At 35.3% G+C, this 24566-nt stretch overlaps 1 protein-coding gene across 1 annotated transcript in view; it reads left to right on the top strand.

Moving 5' to 3' along the window:
- Positions 1-24566, top strand: part of LOC100772078 (contactin-6) — a 196072-nt gene that overhangs the window by 155315 nt on the left and 16191 nt on the right. Inside the window, exons 11-17 of the mRNA XM_035448787.1 lie at positions 9711-9886; positions 10241-10358; positions 10967-11125; positions 12827-12976; positions 16373-16443; positions 22515-22749; positions 22876-22991. Coding sequence (XP_035304678.1) covers positions 9711-9886; positions 10241-10358; positions 10967-11125; positions 12827-12976; positions 16373-16443; positions 22515-22749; positions 22876-22991 — 1025 coding nt within the window. The remainder of the gene's footprint in view (positions 1-9710; positions 9887-10240; positions 10359-10966; positions 11126-12826; positions 12977-16372; positions 16444-22514; positions 22750-22875; positions 22992-24566) is intronic.

Genomic DNA, 24566 nt, shown 5'->3' with positions numbered 1-24566 from the left:
CAGATGTCCTTGTTGTAGGAATGTTCTTCTTTTGGGTATATGCCTCAGAATGGAATTGCTGGATCTTGTGGTAGACTAATTCCCATTTTACTGAGGAATCACAAAATGGCTGAAAGACACATAAGAATGTGTGCAACATCCTTAGCCATCAGGGAGATGCAATCAAAACGACTCTGAGATACCAACTTACACCTGTCACAATGGCTAAAATCAAAGACACCAATGACAGTTTATGCTGGAGAGGTTGTAGAGAAAGAGGAACACTCCTCCACTGATGGTGGGAGGGAAAACTTGTACAGCCGCTTTGGAAATCTGTATGGCAATTCCTCAGGAATAACTTTGAACCGCATCTTGACTTCATACTTCCAATATTTCACAAATCTTTCAAGAAAAGTACACATTTGTCTAAAAAAATACTTTAATAAACCAAAATTGCATGTATCTATAGTACACAGAATGATGTTTTAATTGTTGTTATTAAATTAAGCTAATTAACATATCAGTCATATAACATACTGCTTTTAAGATGAAATTATACTAATTCTACTCAGAAAATGAGTATGCAATATATTATTACTAGCTATTCATCCTGCTGTTTAATAAATATTCAAACATCATCTTCCTATCTAGATGAAACTTAATTCCCTATAAACATTGTGTTCCTTTTTCCCCATATTTCCTATCCCACCATCCTCTGGTAACCCTATTCTTTTCTACTTTCCTAATATGTAAGAATATACTTTCCAACATGGTATACAAGTCTTGCTCCTTAGAAACTTTACCCCATCTCATATATCACATTGTCTCTTGCTAAAAGATGTCCCATTTGGGGTTTAACATTCCACTGTTGTCTTGAATTTTTCATCTGTCTGCCACTGAACTTGTTTTATGCTAATGTTAGTGGTATGATGAAGCACACACATGATGGACATGTAGGCATGGTTATATTCATAGGCAGTAACCCAGGATTGGATACAGTAAACATGTGAGAAGGTGTCCCATTTTGCAAGTTTACATGTTCATGTCTAATGACTGTTAGGGGAGCTTGATTCCCAGGTAGGCAGGAAGGGACAGAAGGATCCACTTCTATGTGGATGGATGTAACAGTGTAAACACCAGCAGAAAGCAGCAGTGGACAGTAACAACAAAAGCTGCATATGAAAAGATTCTGAGAGTCAGCACCTGCCTCTAGAGTAAGAGCAGGCAAGCTGTCCAGCCCTTGCTGTGGCATTTTCAGAAATGCTAACTCTTCAGTCTCAGCAGCAGGGTAGGAGCTGGTATACAGGCAACAAAACTTGCCAGAAAAAAATGTTGCAAATAAAGAATATTTTCATGTTTTGGCCATGCAATAAAGTATATCTATTACACAGTTGTATAAATTTCTCAAAGAGCTTTACAAAAGAAAAATCTATGAGTTTTAGATACTTCTGAAACATGGCAGAGCTAATATCCACAGGGCTAGAAATAAAAATTTAATTTGAAGATTATTTGATTCCAGGAGAAGAACACTATTTTTGTATGAAGCTTCAGGAAAACCAATTATTAATGAGCTTTGTCTTGTAATTGAAAAAGCCACAATGGAATGAATAAATGATGTTTTAAACTAATGCACAAATCATGAAGTCCCTCCAGCTTCCTGTAAAATGTTCATGTGTTACAGACCTTATCAGAACAAACATCCATGTTCTTTCATATACATCTACCTGAGAAGTTAAACAAAAACTTGTGTAAATAGATTTTGCAGTGACAAAGATGAAATTATTTTAGAATAAAAAATAAAGGTTTGTGTGTCAATTAACTGCCCTAATGCTATAAGATTTCATTTCCAAAGTAACCTATCAGATGTTCACACAAATTTTGCAGTCTGAAACTGCAGTTTAGTAACTCTAAAATGTTATATTGACCTTAAAGATACTCTGGAAAGTAAACACTTATCAAAAAATGTGTTTATCATGCATTTGCAAAGAGTGGCACTGTAGCCCAAGTAATTACCTCAATTTACAATAGAGCTGCTAAAAATATAGATTGCATTGGTCTGATGAGTTTCCAGAAAAGCAACTAAGAAAAAAAGAAAAATCTAATAATCAAGATATAAGTTGAATAAAGTATTTAGATTGTGTTTTATATAAAATGATATCCAATGCCTTTTTTATTATATATAACTGGATTGAACTACTCACTTATTACTAACACTCTTATACAATTTTATAAACAGTTAAATATTTTAAAGAAAAATGATATTTATTAGTTTCAAAAACAGTCTTCTCATGTCTTTCAAACTAATATCTGCTTTTATCTTACAAGGGGCCCCCTAGCTAACTGGCTTGTGAGATGTTAAGTCTTTTGATGTCTATGACTGTCAGGAGACTTCATCTTCCCACTTTCATTCATGGCTTCATTTTTGGGTCATCCAGGAATTTCTTGCAAAATGACTTACTTATAAAGAAGAAACAGGTTTATTTATACAGATCCCTTGTAATTTTTCTTCACAACAGGGGATGAGGCTCTTTCTTGATACATGTGAGTTTTTCCCAGGTTAAACTTACTTGCCATAAACTTCAATGTTAAAGCAGTCTATTTCCTACAATGAATCCCTCAATAATAGAACATATTAATGGAAGTACTTTATACAAGGGACTGTCGAAGTTTTGGTGATGTATACAATAGTACAATATCATACATGGCAGCCTACCAATAGACATACTTGTGAAGACAAACATGAAGTGTTACTTGACATTTTGTTTTACATATCATCCCTCACAATTATATGTTTAGTACTTAACAGAAGGATGGAGAGGTGAAGAGTCCTCAATAATTATTTGTTATACATTTAATAGCTGGAACATTCTAGACAAAGTGTGACAATTATATGTCATGCTATGATTCTTTCTTATTCATGAAGCAATAGTCACCATCGTATGGCTACTGAGCAATGCATATAGGGAATAATTAGTCTAGTTGTACCACTGTGAGGTGTCATAAAAGGAAGAAGTGGTTGTCATTTTAATGCTTAAAAATTAGTTGAAATGCATTATCTAAAAGTTAAATATGGACAGTTTGACTTTACCAGCACATCTAATTAGCCAAGTCATCTGCCCACAAATATAAATAAAACAGTAGTGATCTCTTTCAAAGAAACTACTAGAGGAAAGCATTTCCCCATTAGTAGAATATTTTAAAATGTTAGATGTCAGTTGGAAAAGATTTAAGGAAGACTAAAAATTGTAAATGGAAACAATTATCAAGTCCTCTCTTCAGACGTCTCCCTGATTATAACAGAATGTATCTAAGATAATTAAGGTTGTTTCTCTGTTGCATTCTCTCTAATATACTCAGACATATAAGGCTCTCTTCCATCTTTTATCATGGCTATTTTATCATGTTACCTTAAAACCCACAATTATTACTTCCTATATACCACTGATATATATGTGACACTACATTTTTTTTTGAGACATGGTTTCTCTGTGTAGCTTTGTAGAGCAGGCTGGCCTTGAGATCACAGAGATCTGTCTGCCTCTGTCTACCAAGTGCTGGGATTAAAGGTGTGAGCCACCACCACATGGCTTGGCACTATGATGTTTTTATATAAAATAATATTTTAACCTTCTGCAGGTTAAATTGAGTGATGCATTGTATCAATCTGTTTCTGATGTTACAACTAAGTTCACAAGCTGTATATTGTATATGGGATAGAATTATGTCTCTTAAAACTCAGGTGCTTCAAGGCTCAAGGTTCAGAGCATATGTATGGTGAGACCCTGCTTGCTGGTGGGAGCAATTCAGGTTTGAGAAAAGACACAGGGTACTGTTGACAAAGGGGACATGCCCAAGAGTCAGAAATAATATTTGTGACAGACCTACTCTAGAAATAATCTGCAAACTCACTACTCTTACAATGTATTGATCTTTTCATAATGGATGAACCTTCCCTACCTGACTGATGATTGCTTTATAAATGTTTCATCTAAATCTGTTTCTTCCCTTACAATGGTGACAAAAGGTAAATAAGTTATGGTGCAAACATTCAAGACAGTAGTAAACACTAATCATCTCATGATATGAATATAATCTCAGTACTAGTTTGGTTTGTCGATGAAAGAAAAAATGGCAGGATGCATGGAAGCTATTGATCTGTCTTTAGACAGCTAAACTTTACTTTTTGGATTTGCCATGGTCAATAAACTACTTTGAAATGTCTTCACATATTTTTGTGATAATTTTCTTAAACTTTCATTCTTACATGTCTATTCCTTTGGTGATTTTAGTTTTGATGATAAAGGAATGTTTTTGTGATTTTTTTTAAAAAAATGCTTTTGTTTATTTTATTTATTTTTACACTTGGGGATGTGTCTGCATGTACACATTGAAGAGTGTATCTTATTCCTGGAAGATGGACTTACAGACATTTTTACAATTCCCAGCTTATTATTTGAGTGCTCTATAGCAAGCAAAAGCCATTAAAATGGAGATTCTTGTCAACCACAAATACATTAATATAAATGTATATTCAAGGTTCCTCTAGAAATGATGAAAAGTTAGTTTTTCCTAAAGTAATCTCTATGGGTATACAAACCACTGTTAAGGCTAGGAACCATACCCAAGAATAGATAGCCAACACAAAGTGAACTCAATAGTATTTTTGGAACTATTTTTATCTCATAAGACTTTGCCTGAGCTGTTTCTTCTTTTTATTCTTCTCCTCCTTCTTGTCTTCCTCAGCGTATCTTTTGGTTATGTATATTATAATTACCAATCTTGTGATTTTTAGGGATTTCTCTGTGTTCCAATGAACAGGTCTCTCTGTCTATATGTGTTTCTTGTGCTTTTTCTTCATTCATTCTCATTCTGTCTGAATACTGGTTTTTTCCTAATCAGTTTTGTTTGCTTTTATTTAATCTTATTTTATTCTTTTATATTTTTATGAAAATTGTTTGTTTTCTAACTAGAAACAGAGTAAGAATGATGTGGATTTGGATGGGTGAGGTGGTATGGGAGAGCTGTGAGAAGTTCAAGAAGGTGGAATCATAATCAAGACAGATAGTATGAAAAGTTAACAAAAACAGAAGTAATAGATCTCTATAATGGTAAATCCTCAATGATCAGGAATTAAAGCTGCATATTTTACTATTAATAATTAACTAAAATGCTTATGATTCTTACTCTTTGTTAGAACTCATGGAACCATGGATTAGTCTTGGAAATGACTTTGAAAATTGAGTCCATAATGTATTGTAACCTGAGGAACAATGGTTGGCCTACAGAAAAATGTTTTTAAAGAGGATGTTTCTATGGCAGCTGTGTATTTTGATATGGAAAAGTGTGGATTAACAGAGACTTCCATTTTACATATTAAGTTTTCAACTTAAAAGAGAAAACATTCAACAGAAGCATACCCCAAAAAATGTTTCATTCATAGCTTTAAACATAAGCGTGCAATTATAAAACTACACAGATCTGAATATATATAATCTTAGAAATGCAGTTTGTGTCATATATTTTAAGCTAATGAATTAATTTAGAGTGATAGTTATATACTTCTATTTAATATTGTAGCTGGATATTTAGAGTAAAATATAAAAATAGTATGGCTCACTATGTATGGAATTTTGTCTTTTAAGGTCTTTAACTTATTTCCACATGCATTAACAAGAAATCTATGTGTAACATAAGGAATGTATTATTAAATTTTGAGAATTCCATATAATGTGTTTTGATTATACTCATCTGCCTCTGACTCACTCCCTCCACTCATCCTCTTAATGTCTCCCAGATCCACCCATCCTCCCTACCCTAACATCTTCATATAACCTTTTTCTTTCTTTTTGTTAATTTTGCAAGTAAAATACATTTTGATTATATTTTCCACTTCCAACTCCTTCCAGATCCTCCCTACCTCCCTGAACATTAAATTTCAGATTCTTTCTCTGTGTCTCATAAAGAGAAAAACAAAAATAAAAGTAAATACAATAAAAAGAAACAATAAGATAAAAATATCAAAACAAAAAGCACAGAAAAGATATAGAATCTGTTTTGTGTTTCCCAACTACTCACTCCTGGGCAGTGTCATATATCCAGTTCATATATCCAGTGTCACCCCATTAGGTTAAAAAAAATAAGAACAAGAAGAAGAAGAAACAAAACTATTTTTCCCAATGACGACATGTATCTATTATGAGTGGCTTCTTGGTAAATGGTAGGACTTCGTTTCTACTTCTCCTTCTGCACAGTGGATTTTTTTTTATTTTTAACTTGTGTTGTCATGTGAATGCTGCCAGTCTCTATGAATTCATACATCTATTAGCCCTGCTTGGTTTGGGATTTTTGTTTTTGTTTTGTTTTGTTTGCTGCTCCTTATAATTCTAACTGTTAATCCTCAGTAAAATGTAGAATTAGTGAAGATTTTTCCTATTTTGTAGCCTGCTGATTTGCACAACTGATCCTGTTTTTTTGCAGTACAGAGCTTTTTTGTTGTTTGTTTAGCTTCCTGAATCCTATTGATTAATCTCTGGTATTAATTTCTGTACCATCAATGTTCTGAATGGTCATCCTTTCTGTGTTATATGCTTTCCTGTGTTAATGAAAACAAGCCTATTCCCAACAATCTCTTCTTTCAAATTCAGGTCTTATGTTGAGCTCCTTCGTCCATAGAGACCTATTAATATAGAAGCTTGCAAAAATGTAATCATATATGCAAGAAATTTAAATGGATCTAAAATATGATCAGAAAGATAATGCTCCAACTAAATACCTTATACCAACATTTATTACACCTTGTACCAAGAATAGGTTTCATCTTTGTGAGTCATTGGTTAGTGGATCTCTATAGAACCTGCTAAACATTACAGCTTATGGCCAAGTTAATTAGTTACCTTTCAATTCTAATGGAAAGTCTATATTGATGAAGACACACTAACATATGTCATCAAACATGGAAAAATTGATCAGGTTCCCAACTAGTACCTTCACCCCTACTGAATAGCATTCATGGTGTTAGAAGATACTTTGCACAATACAGGAGGAAAAATTAATGACTAATGTCATCTAACTTTATAGTTAGTAACCAATAACAGTGAAATTCCTGCAAGATATACTAATATAATTATTATAAAAATTTTATGGTAGTAAACAAACCCCTTTTGATTGGATATAAGGCCCCCTCCATGAGATGGAATCCATACTTGGCACTGCTAAAATTGCCAAGAACCTGAAACTAATTGATATCATAGGCATACAATTCATACCTTTAGAGAATCAAGGAAACAAGGAGGACTGTAGGAGAGATATAAAATGTCCCCCAGTGAAGCAGAAAACACAAGAGCCTCTGAACAAATTGGGAGCTTGGGGGGAGGTTGGAAGGAAGTAAGAGAAAGAGGAGGGGAGAAGAGGAGGGAGGAGGAGAACAAGAGGGGTTAGGAAGATTGAGTGGGGAGATAAATAGAGGAGAACAAGAAAAGAGAAATGTCAATAGAGTGAGCCACTATAGGTTTAAAGAGACATCTGGCACTAGGGAATTGTACACAGATCTACAAGGATGACCTGAACTAGAAACCTTAGCAATAGTGGATGCCCTTCCCCATAATGAGAATGATGACTACCTTAAGTGCCATCCTTGAGCCTTCATCCAGTTGGAAGCAGAAGCACAGATCCACAGCTAGGCACTGAGCCTAAGTCCTAGAATCTACTTTCAGAGAGGGAGGAGTGACCAACATTGGGGTAAAGACCATGCTGGGAAAGCCTGCAGAAACAGTTGACCAGAGAAAGTGGGAACTCATGACCCCCAGTCTGACAGCTGGGGAACCAACATAAGGACCAAACCAGGCTCCCTGAACAGCTTTCATCCAGTAGCTGATGGAAGCAGAAGCACACATCCACAGCTAAGCACTTAGCCTGGAATCCAGTTTTAGAGAGGGAGGAGGGAGAGCAAAGTGATCAAGACCATGCTGGATAAACCTACAGAACAGCTGATCTGATCTAGTGAGAGCACAGGGACACAGTTGTACAGTTGGGAACTAGCGTTGGACTGAATTACACCCTCTGAATGTAGGTGTCAGTTAGGAGAGCTGGGCAGGCTATGGGACCTCTAATAGTGGAACCAGTATTTATCCCTGGTGCACAAATGGAATTTGGGAGCCCATTTCATATGGAGGGATAACATTTCAGTACACATACATGGAGGAGGGCCTAGGCCCTCCCCTAAATGATGTGACAGGCTTTGATGACCTCCCCCCCCATGGAAGGCCTCACCACCCATGGGGAGTTGGTGGGGGGGGCTTGGTTGGGGGAGTTGGTAGGGGACATGGGAGGATGAGAGGAAGAGGGAAATGGGGGATTGATATGTTAACTGATTTTTTTCTAAACAAAAACAAAAAAATGTTCAATCTCCTTAGCTTTCAGGAAATGCAAATTAAATACACTTTAAGATTTATCTTATACCAGTCAGAATGCTTTCATTAAAACAAATGAAAGCATATGCTGGTGAGGGTGAGGAGAAAGAGCAACACTTACTCATGGTTGGTGGGAGTGAAAATGAGCATAGCCACTATAGAAATTTATGTGAGGTTCTTCAAAAGCTCAAAATCTATCTATCAGAACGTGCTGCTATACTATTTTCTGGACATATACTCCAAGGTGTATCTCTTTCTACAGAGATACTTCTCTTGTGTTCCTTGTCACTGTATTCAGAATAGCCAGAGATTGGAAATAGCTAGATGCCCATCAATGGATGAATGGATAATGAAAATCTGTTAAATATCCATAATGGAATATTACTCAACTGATAAGAAATATGAAATTATGAGTTTTGTAGGCAAATGGACAGAGCTAGAAGCAATCATCCTGGCTGAGGTAACTCAGAACCCAAAGAACAATATTGTCTGTTTTTCTTATATACAGATGCTTGCTTTAATGCTTTAGATACATTATGTTTCAATCAGAATAAACACAAATTAGGAAGCCAGTAAGGGACTGGGAAGAGGAGGTGTATCTTCCAAGAAAGGGAAAATGCCATATAGCTTTATAAAGACATAATGAGGAAATCAGAATAAGAGTATTAAATGGGGAGGAGAAAGGGAAGGCAGAAAAAGGGAATACGGGAAAGTTCAAATCATACTAATACACTTTTGAAAATCCATATGGAATCACCTTTTTAAAAGAACCACTGTGCTTCCTATATACTCTTGGACATTGGACAATTTACTGACATTTTTTCAATTTACCAGGGACCAAATTTAAAGCAAAACATAACTGACTCTCCCTCCCCCCAAAATGATCAAGTATCTATAGTCCCTCCATAACAGGTGGGTTTCATGAAAACCTTCATGATATATGCTACAGTGTTGACATGCTTGATCTAGGACAAACAACCAGAGATGCTATGAGGTCATCAAGGAAACAGCCATGCCATACTCATTAAACACTGCTGCTCAGGATTCACAGTCTATGTCTCTGGTGATCTTTTTGTCCCTTCTTCTGCTCTGTTCCCTGAGGTTTGGGGGGAGATACAGAAGACTCATTTGTCTATCACTTTAAACAACAATTTAGAAGTACACGATGTTTAAAAAACTGGAAGAATATTTTTTCATGAAGAATATAATGATGTTTTCTTTATTCTCTTTTGCATTCAATAATAGCATAACATTCAAAATATATGTTTTATAACCATATTCTCACATTTTCTAAGCTCTTAAAAAGTAATCTTTTCTCAACAGAGAAAACTGTCATTACAACACCACCTTCTAAAATGGATGTTACAGTTGGTGAGAGTATTGTTTTACCCTGCCAAGTGTCTCATGACCCCACCATGGAAGTGGTATTTGTTTGGTACTTTAATGGAGATGTCATAGACTTAAAGAAAGGAGTGGCTCATTTTGAAAGAATTGGGGGAGTAAGTATCTGAAATTGTTAAGTTCTTAATAAGACAAGGTGTGTTGTACATGAATCCACGTAGTTCATAATCATTCACTCTGTTTTCATTTACAGACTTAATCACTATCTGTGCAAAAAGCTGCATCTGTTTTTGTTTTGCTTTATTTTATGTATTTCACAGAAATACTTGTTTTCTAAATGCAATTAAAGTAAAAGGGATAATAAAAGGGATCCATTATGGAAAACTATAATAATCTTAGTATATCTCCTAATTTCAAAACTGTCTTATATTTAATATCTTCCCAGCTGTAAAGAAAATGGGACCCGCTGTGTGTGATTATGCTTTCATCCTGTTCCTTCTTTCTGTCTTCAGGAATCTGTTGGGGATTTGATGATAAGGAATATTCAATTAGGCCATTCAGGAAAATATCTCTGCACAGTACAAACAACGCTGGAACGCTTGTCTGCTGTGGCTGATATCATTGTGAGAGGTGAGTAGAAATGATGAAAGAGTACTTCCATTTTTCATTCATGATCAGAAATGTCCATGCATAAATGGCAGCTGTTTGAATAATTAAATAAGGAAAAGGGAATGACAGAAAACCAGAAGTAATTTCCTGTTTTGTAAATTTCAAGAGTCCATATTATGGGTTCTGTAGTAGTGGCCAATAAATGACTGTGCTTAGCACAAAGTGCCAAATCCTAAAATTTAGATTGGCCTTCTATTTGTATTAAGACATTAGTGTCCCAGCAGAATAAAATGTGTAGGATTTCACATTGTCCATACTAGTTATATTTACTTGCACTACTTTTGAGAGAGGATGGATACTAATATTTGAAATCAGTTCATTGTTACATGCTATCCAATAAATTCATTATTTTTATTCCATAATCTCCAGAAGTGGCATTTCTAAACTATTGTGTTGTCTGTAAAACACATCTAGATAGGACAGATGTTTTAGTGTTTAAATCACAACCACTAGCTGGGATTTATTAAGTAATTTTGTTCTATATATGGCAGGTAAAATAAGCTATTCTAGTCCTCAATACATGTGTTTAAGCCTTCCCAACACAGCCATCATGAATGATATTTTTCCAGGTCCCCCTGGTCCTCCAGAGGATGTAAAAGTGGAACACATTTCAAGTACCACCTCCCAGCTGAGCTGGAGACCTGGTCCTGATAATAACAGCCCAATTCAAATATTTACTATTCAGACTCGGACACCCTTTTCTGTGGGCTGGCAAGCTGTTACTACAAGTAAGTGATATTAATACCTCATATTAATAACTTATTGTTATATTTATTTGTTTTAAAGGAAAACAATAAATAAGAGTAGATAGGAAGAAATAAACTAGGTCTGAAATAAATAAAGTAGAAATAACAAAATATGCAATATAAAAAATCAATAAAATAAAGAGTTGATTCTTTGAAAAACTCAGTTTTTAACCAAAATAACCAAAGCAAAGACAAAGAAGATTAAAATTAAAAGAACTGAGAAGTGAAAAAGACATTCCAACAATGAGGAAATTCTGAGAATCATAAGGATATATTTTAATAGTCTGTGTTCTACCTAACCAGAAAACCTAAAAGAAAGGAATTAATTTCTTGATATATAGGGCATACCAAAATTAAAGGAGGATGAAATAAACCATTAAAATAGACCCCAAACCCACAGTTAAAATGAAGCAGTAATTAAAAATATCCAAATAACAACAACATGTAGGGCCAGATAGTTTCAGCACAGATTGCTATGAGACATTCAAAAGAGAACTGATGCCAATATTCCACAAGTAGTTCTGAAAAATGAAAACTGAAAGATATTTCCGAATCTTATTATGAAGTCACTATTACCCCAATGCCAAAAATATACAATAGAGACTCAACAAAAACATAAAACAAACATAAAAAGAAATTATAGCTCAACATTCTTAATAAACAAAGATTCCAAATTCTCAATAAAATGTTTGAAACAAAATTTAAGAACAAATTAAAAAGATTAGCCACCATGATCACAGTATCTTCATCAAAGTGATGTAGGGATGGTAAGAATATGTAAATCAATTAATATAAACTATGACATAAACAGTCTATAAGACAGAAACTACATAATCATTCTGTTACATAAAGATAAGTCTTTTGAAAAAAATCAACATTCCTTTATGTTAAAAGTCTTGGAGAGACTAGGGACATGCATACTAACAATTGGGCATATCTCAACATAATAAAGGTAATTTGCAGCCAGCCAATAGCCAGTATCATTCTAAATGGAGAGCAACGCGTATCATTTCTATTACGATTAAAAATGTGACAAGAATGTTGACTATTTAAAAACAGTGATAAGACAATTGAAGGGGATCAGGGGGATTCAAGTAGGAAAGGAAGAAGTCAAAGAATGTTTATTTGCAGATGTTATAATACTATACATAACAGTCACTAAAGACTCTAGAAAGACATTCCTATAGCTGACAAATGCTTCCAACAAAGTAACAAGATACAAAATTAACACACAAAAATCAGTAGTCTTCTTATTGTCAAATGAAAAACAGACCTAGAAAGAAATGATAGAAACATTACCTTTCATAATCACCTAAAAAACTAAAATACCTTATAATAACTCTAAGCAAGTGCAACATTTATATAACAAATACTCTAAGACTTTGAAGAAAAAACTGAAGAAGTCTGCAGATAGAAAGACTGCCCCCCCATGCTTATTGATTAGTAGGATTAACATCATGAAAATGACCAGTCTAGAAGAAGCAATCAACAAATTGAATCCAATTCCCATCAAAATTCCCACATAATCCTTCACAGAAATTAAAAAAATAATAATAATTTGAAACTTCATGTGGTAAAATGCAAAAAATAAGCATAATTTTTTTCTTGCCTAGTGCCTATATATGACCTTAAGTGATCAGTTCTGATTTGTTGTTGTTGTTGTGTTTTGTTTGTTTGCATTAGTCCCTGAAATTCTCAATGGCCAGACGTATAACGCAACAGTAGTTGGTTTGAGTCCTTGGGTAGAATATGAATTTCGTGTTGTTGCTGGCAACAACATTGGGATTGGAGAGCCAAGCAAACCATCAGAATTGCTGAGAACCAAAGCATCAGGTAAGAAAGAAATCAATGTTTTCAGCAGACATGGAATATCCTTTCTCTCATAGTTCTTAATGAAGAGGTTCTTTGTGTCTTTAAGGATTGTAAGAACAAAATTAGTACTGATGAATTAGCGTTTCTGGTTTTCACAAATGTAATGGACTAAAACCAGATGCATCCCATTCATCCTTTTCCCACAATCAGACCTTGAATTTGAGTTGGAGAAGTTAAACAGATGTGACGAAATAAGGGCTTTTCAGAAGCAAACTGTAATATATTTCCTACTCAAGCTCCAATAGGAAATCTAATTGGAAGTGTCTTACAGTTTGCTCCTTACATGGTGGTAAAAGATTAATACAGCATCTATTTGGCTCAGCCAATTCTCATTTACATCTGTTTTTACATCTCTAATCTAGTTATACTTTCAGTGAGAAATACTATAATTTTTCCCTGTGAAAATAAGGTAATTCCTAATCTCAATGAACGAAAGTGCTGAGTATTAGCTGGTTCACTGAACAGCTGAACCCAAGTGAAACCTTGCTCCAATCATGTCTTCTTCTTTTTTATTAATTTATTTTTCTCCATTTTTATTTGAATTAGAAACAAGATTGTTTTATATGTCAATCCCAGTTTCCTCTTCCTCCTCCTCATCTGCCCCCTGCCAACTAACACCCTACATATTCCATATCATTTCTGCTCCCCAATGAGGTTGAAGCCTTCCATAAGGGTCTTAAGGGTCTGTCATATCCTTTGGGATAGGGCCTAGGCCCTTCCCCGTGTGTCTAGGCTCAGGGAGTATCCCTCAATGTGGAATGGGCTCCCAAGGTCCATTCTTATGTGAGGGATAAATACTGATCTACAAGAGGCCCCATAGATTTCCAAGGTCTCCTCACTGACACCCATGTTCATGGGTTATGGATCAGTCCCATAATGGTTTCCCAGCTATCAGTCTGGGTACCAACAGCTCCAACTTGTTCAGGTCAGCTGTTTCTGTGAGTTTCAACAGCCTGGTCAGTAGCATTTGTGTGCCTACTGCTACTGACCATTATCACTCTCCTGAACAGTAAAACTTGGAGTACTGTGTCATACTAAAGTAACTGCCCACTTCCTCTTTCTGTTAATCAAAGAATAATTTTCCTTCAATATAGTTGTTGTATAAGTTCATTATAAGTTCAAGTTTAAGTTCATCCTTTCTTTAAAGGAGAGGATGAAGACATGGTTTAAAAGTTAAGAGCTTGCCTGGCAGTGGTAGCACAGGACATTAATCACAGCACTCAGGAGATAGGCAGGGGTGGGGGGAGCTCTGTGAATTCTGTAGGCCAGGCCAGCCTGGTCCACAATGCTAGTTCCAGGACACTTAGGGCTGGAACAGAGAAAACCTGTCTTGGAAAAAAAGTTAAGATCTCTTTGCTTCCTGCTTTTCTGGAGGACCAGGATTGAGTTCATAGCACCCAGATTGAGTGGCTCAAACCTATCTGTATTTGCAGCTCTAGCATCCTCATCTGATTTCCAAGAGCACCTGCATATTTCCACAAATACACACACATATAAATTTAAAAAAATATGTTTTTAAAAGGAAGTATTTTTTCTGATTCTAATTACATTGGAAACTAGAAAAAAGTCCACTTCAGTTTAATTAAAACTATTACTTACATAACTAATTATGGAATATCTTATACATGTATGAAGTTGTGAAGTAATATATATATATATATATATATATATATATATATATATATATATATCCAGTAACTCTGTAGATGTTACTCTGATCATTCTGCTTTTGACAAAATGAATGACAATACTTAGAGAGTATGGCTTATATTCATATGAACTTTATGAATATCATAAATGAATGAAATGAAGGTAAAATTGAACCTTAAAAATGGTCTAGAAATGTTGAACTTAGTTTTTTTCCATTTGTACAGGGGTAACACACTTATTAGATATGTAAGGTCTTAAAAAAAAAGAAGGGATTTTTGAGAGCCCATCCCTTGTGAAGGGATTATCTCTTGACCTGGACACATGGGGAAGGGCCTAAGCCTGGCCCAGGATGATGTGGTAGACTTTGGGGAGCCCCTTTTGAGGGCCTTACTCTCCTGGGTAGTGGAGGGGGGATATCTAGGGGCAGGTGGGATGTTGGTGGGGGAGGGGAGGGAGAGGGAGAAGGGATTGACATCTGAAGCAAGCTTGTTCCTAATTTGAACTAATAAAATAAATAAATAAATAAATAAATAAATAAATAAATAAATAAATGTGTGCTGGACAAATGCTGTCTTTAGAAGGAACAAAGATTATCATACCACTATTTTATTGATAGAGCTAATACATCTGCATAAAAGAATGAAGTGAGAAACTTGGGTTTATTTAGATTGTCCCAATCACAAGAGTCTGAAAGAAAACTGACATGAGTAATTGAGCTTCTCCCAACACACACACACACACACTTTCATCTTTGATTGAAATCCTCAACCATACCCAGAAATATTAATCCCAACTTCTGAATCTTGAACAAAAATGGTGTCATGTAAATAACTTTACATAGTTCAACACTTGGAAAGCATACACTGCACTTTACCCATTATTATAGATTTAGTTTGCTTTTGCTAATATGCCAATGGAAGGGATATTTTAATCCTCCTATGTATAGGATAAAATCTGTATTCTGACTACCCACTCCTTTTGAGATACACACTAGTATTTCCTATGGTTACGATTTTCCTTGAGCCATGTTTACCACTGCAGTCCTCATAGACTTCAAATAACATAGAGTTGAATATCATATTTTTCTTTTTATTACATCAGCATTATCAGTGTCTTGGGCTTAGATTAAAAGAATAAGATGAAGTCATAGCCCCTCAGTAACTTTCCTTACAGGAAAAAAAAAATACTCTGCTTTTACAAGTGTTAAGTTAAAAATTACTCTCATTCTCTCCAGAGTAATTTGAGTACAAGAATTTCATTTTAAATGTTAAAATATCCTGATGGTTAAGAAAGAAAAAACATCCAGCTTGTTTATTGACAAAAAATAATTAATTAATGTACTGCCTGAGTAACTTGTTTACAGCACAACTGTATAATTAGGCACTAAATCAGCAGTGTCACTGTTACCATCTGAATGCAACATCATTTTGCCAATTAGTAGATGATGCATAATAATGTCAAACACACGATGTTACTTGATTTTTAATTAATTTTGGAGCCAAGGTGCCCATGTATCAAACAAAACTGTGTCCTCTCTCTTAGAAATTTGGGTATGTATAAACATCATTTATGTTCATTAAAAATTCAACACTCTCTCAGTCTGCCAGGGTGAGAGCTTTGAAAGGTGAAACCTTCCCAAACAGAACTCTACTTGATGAAGTCATTTCTTTCAACCTAACCATCTACATTTCTCTTGGTTTTCTGCAGTCCCCATAGTGGCACCAGTAAATATCAATGGAGGCGGTGGAAGCAGGTCTGAACTCGTCATTACGTGGGAGGTAATTTTCTGTCCCATTAAGTTATTTTTGAAGGAGAAACATGTAGCCAGAGAGAATATTGAAAAACAACACAGCTTTATTTAATTGCTACAAAGGATATGTAAAAATTCAAGGAAAAAACGTACATCACCCTAACAATAAATTATTTATGTGTGCTATTATGCAACTCTTATTTTCCTAAAGTAAAAGAATATGACTGCCTCAGCTCCAATTGTTCCACATATAAGAAAAACAATATCAGTATCTACTGAGCAGTGGTTAGTACTATTGTGAATATGACTAGGTGGATCAGGTACTTTTTAATTGATTAGCTGTGAAATTCTTTTATTGTGGATATTGTAGACTTAGTAGAGCACAGGCAAAAATTGATTATTGTTCTAACAGTGCTCTTTACAGCATCAAGTGTTCTTTCCCAGCAGCTAGATGAAATCTGAGGAGCATCAAATAGCTTTCCTGGTCATTTTACTTCATATTAACATATAGATTAATTTTTCTTTCCCAGATTACAAATTTTATTATCATTTGGTTTCACAAACATGAAAGCAGTTGTGTCTAATCTTTTGACATTGCAACATGGGGTTACCCCTTCCAAGTTGTTGCAAATGAGATGTCAAAAAATTATAATTAAAAGAATCTCCCCTAAGTTTTCTATTTTGTGTGTGGCATTATTCATGCATTCATTCATGCCTGTGCCTTATGTAGCCTGCCAATTAAAGGTTGGGCCTGGCTGCTTTAGTTTCACCGAGTCTATATTTTTCATTTGCTGCTTCATACTTAGTCAGGAATTCTATATCATGTAGGAGATTTCACAAAGACAGTGCGCTTAGTTGGTAATAAACAAGGCAATGGATGCAGCCAGGTATGGGAAAGCCAAGTAAAGACCAGATTGCTGCCAAACAGCCTATGATACATAAGATAGATTTCTGCAACTGTTAACTGATCCAAATGTCACTGATGACATAGTTGAGGAGTTCTGTACCAGATAGAGAGAATGAGAGAAGAGACCAAGAAACAATAGTGAGACAATGTTAATAATTAATCCTGACTACATTCGGCAAGGTGGGGGGGTGGGGGGACAACACAAGACACACTACTAGCAAGTAAGTGTTGCTTCCTCTAGAATCTAAATGACAATGAGACATCCACAACAGCTCCAGTGCAATTGATCCTTGCTTCAGTGCCACTTGTTTCCTGGGGGTATTATGAAGCACAGTGCTTAGCTGGTAGGGAGCCTTCCATAATTCCTCTTTGGTATGAGCTGTGAACTAAGATCATAGGAGCTTCCAGGTATAAAAGAGAGTGGAGCCACATTTGTGGTGAGCTGCAAGGTTTTGTGGACCACCCAGAGATACTCATGCCCTCCCATTAAGGTTAGATTGTAGGATACGGAGCTGTCATCCAAAGACATTGAAATGCAATGTGATTTATCTGGGCACTGGAACATTTGAACACTGGATTTTTACCCGACACTTTGTTTTTTATGTTGTCCTAACTCCTGGTGAATGGGGTTTTCCTGTGATGCTTTAAGCAGTTAGTCAAACATTGTTCTTAGTTATTTGAATTTGAAGTTTCAAGTGAGAGCAACTAGAAAATTGCTTTTGGTTTTGGTGTTGAATATGGCATTTAGATGTCTACATTAATCAGAGACTTTATAAGAGTCTTTCTTCCAGTAGACATTAGTTTTGATTATTTCCTACCTTGTTTATTTCCTACCTTGTGTATTTCCATCAGAAATACTTTGATTCCTATGTAATTGTTTTATGTACTCCATATTCGTTTTGGGGGTGATGGTGGTCTAGTTTGCATTTGTATGAATTTAAAATTGCTACATTGCCAAATGTGATATTGTATTGATGATATCAGTAGTAAATCAGATACAAATACAAGTGACATGTCCTGTACAATATGGTTATAAACAGGAATATAGGAAACAAAGCTATGGAGACAAAGGCCTATGACTGAGGTTGGCATACTTCTTTTTTGTTTTTGAGACAGGGTGGTTGGCACACTTCTTATACACAGTGAAAATATTAAACATTGTAAATAATTTTGTCTCCTTTATAAAGTTTCACTCTATCATTATAGTTCCAAAGTATCCATATTAACAGAAAGTAGGTGTGTAACTATGTTCCCAGAAACCGAATCTTTATTTTCTTTAATTTGAGAATTTCATGCATACTTAATATTGTTTCCACTGCTACCTCCTTTTCCTCCAACTTATCCTGTGTCACCCTCACTCTTTCAAACGCATGACACCTTCACTAATGTTATTATTGGTGTGTGTGTGTGTGTGTGTGTGTGTAAATACTCCCTATTGGTCTTGCTCATGTGTATGTGTTTAGGTCTGATCACATGGGATTAGAGGACCTCTGAGGGGAGGTCACCACTGGAGTAAACTGATCCTCACTCTCTGAGCAACCTTTACTTGTCTGTAGCTCTTCAGCCATGGCTAGTAGAGCTTTGTTATTTCTCCCATTCCTGTTGACATGTTAGTTGTTGTTATTATTGTGCAGGTCTGATTTAATTAATCATAGTTGTGAGATTTTATGTGTGTAATTTTCCTTTTCTATATGGAAGAGATTATTGCCCAGAAGACATCCTTGTCCTTAGACTCTTACATGCCAGTCTTCCCAGTGTTCCCTGAGCCTTAGGTTTAGAGACTGCAGGGGAGATTTATCAACTGTGGTTGAGAACCCAAATTTTTCTCTTATTTTCGGACAGTTTTGGTTTTCTGAAATGAAAACAAAGAAGCTTCTTTGATGAGAGGTAAAAACTACATTTTTCTATGGATATAAGGATAGCAAAGTGGCAGTAATAGGTTCTCCATTAGTTTCCACGTTCTTTCTACCCAGGGGTATAGCTCTAGGTTTTTAGTATAAATTTACTTCTATTGAGTGGGCTAAACAGCTGTTGGTGATCAGTGAGACATAAAAGGAACTATTGCATGAATGGGGACATCTAACCCTCCTGGAAATTGATTGTTATTTTGCAAAGACATTACAATTGTCTATGACTATTGATTAGTTTGCTCTCTTTACAGCTTGCTCCATACACTGTCATACTATGAGAACAAGGTCTTAAAGAGGAGTGTTCCAGATCCTTTCTAGATTGACTCTATCTATTCCTTTATCTGAAGCATACAGTATCTGGTCATCTAAATTCTTATTGTCAAAACCACCCTGCAAGGCAGATGGGACTAAGCCTATATTTGTGATTGGAATTGGTTTATATTAAATGTGGTTGAGTCCTTATCAATTTTAATAGATTTTACATTCAACAGAATTTCTGATTTTTTTTTTTAGCATTTTCTTGGCGATGGAGAAAATACTGTTTCTTATTATCTTAATAGGCTACATAGATCTCTGCTTCAACATATAACTCTTAGACCATATGAAAAAAATGAATGGGAGAAGCTAAATAACCCACTTTTTCCTCATGTTAAACTGAACTTATTGGGCTAAGTCCATTCTTGGGTGAACAGTGTGATAAAAAGAGATTATGCTTTAATAACACTTGATTGTAGTCCTTTGCTTAGAGAACTAAACATTGCAATCACATCTGAAAATAAAGAAGCTTCAAAATAAATCTAGAGCAAGTTGCTCAAGTCTAATAAGCATCTTGCCAAGATTTCTGGATTCAGTTCTTAATTCTTGTCCCTACACACCGGAGAAAAAAGACTTACTCTTGCCCCATGTCATCTGCTGTGGTTTTTCTCATCTTTCTGTGTTTACTAGACTGTCTCATATGTCATAAATGGAGACTAGCTTGGGCCAACTCAGTTAAGGGGCACTTATTTCTTTTTTCAACTATTTTAAATTTGAAATAGAAACAGGATTGATTTACATGACAATCCCAGTTCCCTTCTGCCACTCCTCCTCCCCTACCACCAACACACCCAATTAAAACCCTACATATTACATATCCTTTCTGGATGGTGAGGCCTTCCATAGAGTATCATCAGAGTCTATTTTGTCCTCTGGGATATGGCCTAGGACCACCCCCATGTGTTTTGGTTCAGGGAGTATTCCTTTATATGGAATAGGCTCCCAAAATCCACACATATGCTAGGGATAAGTACTGAAATTCTACAGGAGGTCCTGTAGACTTCCGAGGTTTCCTCACAGAAACAAATGTTCCTGGGGTCTGAATCAGTCCCATGCTGGTATTCCAGCTATCAGTCTGGGGAGCAAGAGTTCCCCATGTTCAGGTCAGCTGTTTCTGTGGGTTTCACCAGCCTGGTATGGACCCCCTGTGCTCTTCACTAGTCCTTCTCTGAATCTGGGTTCCAGTTCATTTAGGTGATTAGTTGTGGGTGTCTGCTTCTACTTCCACCAGCTGCTGGATGAAGGCTATAGGATGGCATATAAGTTATCATCAATCTCATTATCAGTGGAGGGCATTTAAGGTAACCTTGCCTCTGTTGCTTCCATTGTTATTTGGTGTATCTTTGTAGATCTCCAGACATTTCCCTAGTGCCTGATTTCTATGTAAACAAAAAATGTCTCCTTCTATTATGATATCTCCATTCTTGTTATCATCTATTCTTAAAATAAAAAGGACTTGACAGAGTGTGCATCTGAGTACACAGTCAATGAAGTAAGTGGAACATTGTCATCACTGTAGACCACAGATATTCTTGTTCAAGGTCAGCTATTCTTGCAGTCAAGTCCTAGTTCCCCCAGTTTCTTGTACATGCATGCAGCACTTTCCATTTCTCTTGCTTGAAGTTTTGTGTCTGGCTGGTATTACGATGATATTTACCCCCTACTTACTTTAGAGCTTTTAAAGCTATCTATTACATTCATTTATTTTCTGCATGTGGGTGCGTATGCTCCCATGCATCTACATGTCAATAGAAAGGTCAGAAGACTACATTCCAGTGTCAGTTTTCTACTTCCACCATATGAATCCAGACATAGAACTCAGGTCAGCAAAATGAGCTATAAGTACCTTTACCTGCTGAGCAAACTATCTTTTCCAAGATAAAAAATAAACAACAACAACAAAAAATTAAAAATAAAAAGACAAAAACTTTTCCAATGTTAGTATTTACTTCTCCAATGTTCTTCCTTTCTCATATTATCTACTTAATGCTGATTTTATTTCATTGCCATCTAGACTCCAGGCTTTGTATTGACACTCTGTAAGAGGAATCAATTGGTTCTATTAGTTGCTATAAAGCATAAAGTGTCAACAGCAGAACTTATCACAGATACCAGGGTACATGCTACCTGATGCATTTGGCTCTGGAGTGTGTAACTGGAGGATTTGGTGCAAGTAGGGAGCTAAAGGGATTTAGTAAGTGAATATGTGACCATAAAAACTATTGGTATTGTGATATGTCAGTTACACATTACAAAAAAATAAATAACAAAAGAATGCAACAGAAGTACTTTTGCTGTAAAAAATAGCAGTAAACTCCATTGATTCATAAATAAAATGTAGCTATAATAAGGTGGGATGTTTGTCCAGATTGAAGCATAATCTCATTTTTTTTCTTTCTGAGTTCATATAACTATAATTTTTACATAAAAATTCTGAAAGAACACATATCTATTTTTTTCAGTGGGAAAAACATTAACCATGCTGTGTGAATACTGAAAGCTTCTTTATGCTTTTGAATAAAATACTTTATTTCTTAAGGTGTATCATACTAAAAGGTGATTATGTCACAATCACATTAGAACTTCTTAAAATATTGAAAACAAAGCATATTTAGCATGAGATAAATAGCTAATAAGTTAATTTGCTGCCCAGCTTAAAAAATTCATGTAAGATTATGTTGTAGCTTGCATCATTAAAGCTCTCAATCTTCTACTATATTGTATCATTGCAATTTATGAATGATGGATAAAGGAGATATATACATGTAATGCCAACTTTATATTCTTTTTGAAAACTAGAGCTATTAGTATCATTTTCCAAAGTCGTACTCTAAATAAAATTATCTTTAATTCTTCATTAAATATTGTAATTATCAAAAACTGCCTCCATCAAGTAAGCAACAAATACAACAGTAGTTCAAAAGATTTGTATAGGATGACCCAGTGATTGGTTGCATTCTGCCCAAGTCCATTCCAGAAGAACTACAGAATGGTGAGGGATTTGGTTACATCGTCATGTTCCGGCCAGTGGGCTCAACAACCTGGATGAAAGAAAGAGTAGCACTTGTGGAATCATCAAGGTACATTTACAGAAATGAAAGCATTATGCCCCTGTCTCCCTTTGAAGTCAAAGTAGGAGTGTACAACAATGAAGGAGAAGGATCCTTGAGTACTGTGTCCATTGTCTACTCTGGGGAAGATGGTAAGAATCCTTTAGTGCTGGGATGGTTTAACTTGTAACTATGTACAATCTGCTTTTTTCGGGGGGCTGGGTTTTTTCCCTTGAGGCTCTCTATTGAAAATGGTGATGTCTTTTCCTTGATGGTAGAACCCCAGCTGGCCCCCAGAGGAACTTCTGTACAGAGTTTTTCTGCTTCTGAAATGGAGGTTTCCTGGAATGCCATTGCTTGGAATAGAAATACTGGAAGAGTGCTGGGCTATGAGGTAATTCACATTGATCTCACTCTGCATTTATATGCAGGAGTTCACTACACAATAACTTTGCACAGGAGTTTGTTAAGCTGCCTTATTTCCTGTCATGAAATAGTATATTTGTTGTTACTCTGCTTTATACCAATGTAGCCAAACATCTAAGAGAATCTATTTTAAAAGAAGAATGTGGGAAATGGGTTTGAGGGGATGCTAGAGAGATGAATCTATGCTCTTTTGTGGAATCTAAATGGAAAGATACACATGGCCACACACACACAAATACACATGCATTCACCCATTTGCATGCATATACAAAATTATTTCTTTAATAAATGAAAGAATGAATAATTTAATTTGGCTTAAAGTTGCAGAGAGTATATATTGGATTATTGATTTAGGGGCCACACTAAGGACATGCTGGCTGTTGGAACACATGGAAGGGGACCATGCTTGCCATGGCAGCCAGAAAATAATGGTACAGGACAAGTCCATTGTCACATTATCTCTTTCAAGGGCATGAACTCAGTGATCTAACTGTCTTTAGGCAACACCTCTTTAAGATCACTCTACTTTCCCATAATTTCATTGGCCTATGATAAACTATTCTTTTAACACATAGACATTTTAGTAGCATTGAAGATCAAACTGCAATGTTTTGACTCAAGACAAAGATGAGGATGTGGAAATGTTTCTGGGTGGTTTTACGAAGACAAATTTACCATTATAAAATATCCATTTTAATAAATATATAGTTGCAATTAAGTAAAATGAGTGCCTACAACATTGCAGTTATACATGAAATGTGATGAATAAAAATCTGTTAAGAGAACAGAGCTTGTTTGAAGTGTTCTTAACACAATAACTTTTTTCAAATGATCATGAAACTAAATTATTTAATTATCCAAACTATAGTCATTGTATTCTTAGTGAAGGGAAAAGTTAAATCTTTTTAGATATTATACCACAGAATTTTACTGAGAAATTCATTTAGACAATGATTTTAATAGATTTCATCATCAAGGCCAAGGGGACAAAGTGACAAAGGAAAAACATTTAAAAAATTCCTCCATTTTTTTCCCATTTATACTGTACAGAATGAGGTAAATCACATTTGTAGAACTTTGTTTTATAAAGTTCAATGATTGAGAGTATGTAAAAGGAACATCATTAATCACTTAATATTCTTCATCTTGCAAGTTCAATGAGCCAGGGCATGGATATTTTGTTTATTTTTGTTTTTTATAGAACAAAACTTTATAAATATCAGTATTTTTGCCTTGCTCTTTTTCTCCACATTTCCCATATTTCCTCTGAAAGAAAAAAAATCTCTTACTCACATGGAAGGTGTTTTTGAAATAACATGCCCTGGTATTTATCTAATCTCTTGATCCTCACTGACTAACATTGCTTCTCTTCAAATTCTAAGATAAGCTGTTTTCATTCTCCTTCTTTGGAATCCATGTTATGCATTGTTCATGCATATAGATTCCAAATTGGTGGCTTCAGGGCTGTTGATTCTTACATCTTGATTTAGTGTGTCTGAAACAATGTTATTGCATAGCATGTGATCACAGTGAGTTGGGTTAT

Source organism: Cricetulus griseus, chromosome 8 (genome assembly GCF_003668045.3).
Source record: "Cricetulus griseus strain 17A/GY chromosome 8, alternate assembly CriGri-PICRH-1.0, whole genome shotgun sequence".
Lineage (NCBI taxonomy): Eukaryota > Metazoa > Chordata > Mammalia > Rodentia > Cricetidae > Cricetulus > Cricetulus griseus.
Note: the sequence above shows the minus strand (reverse complement) of the source record. Positions and strands in the feature narration are given on the sequence as shown.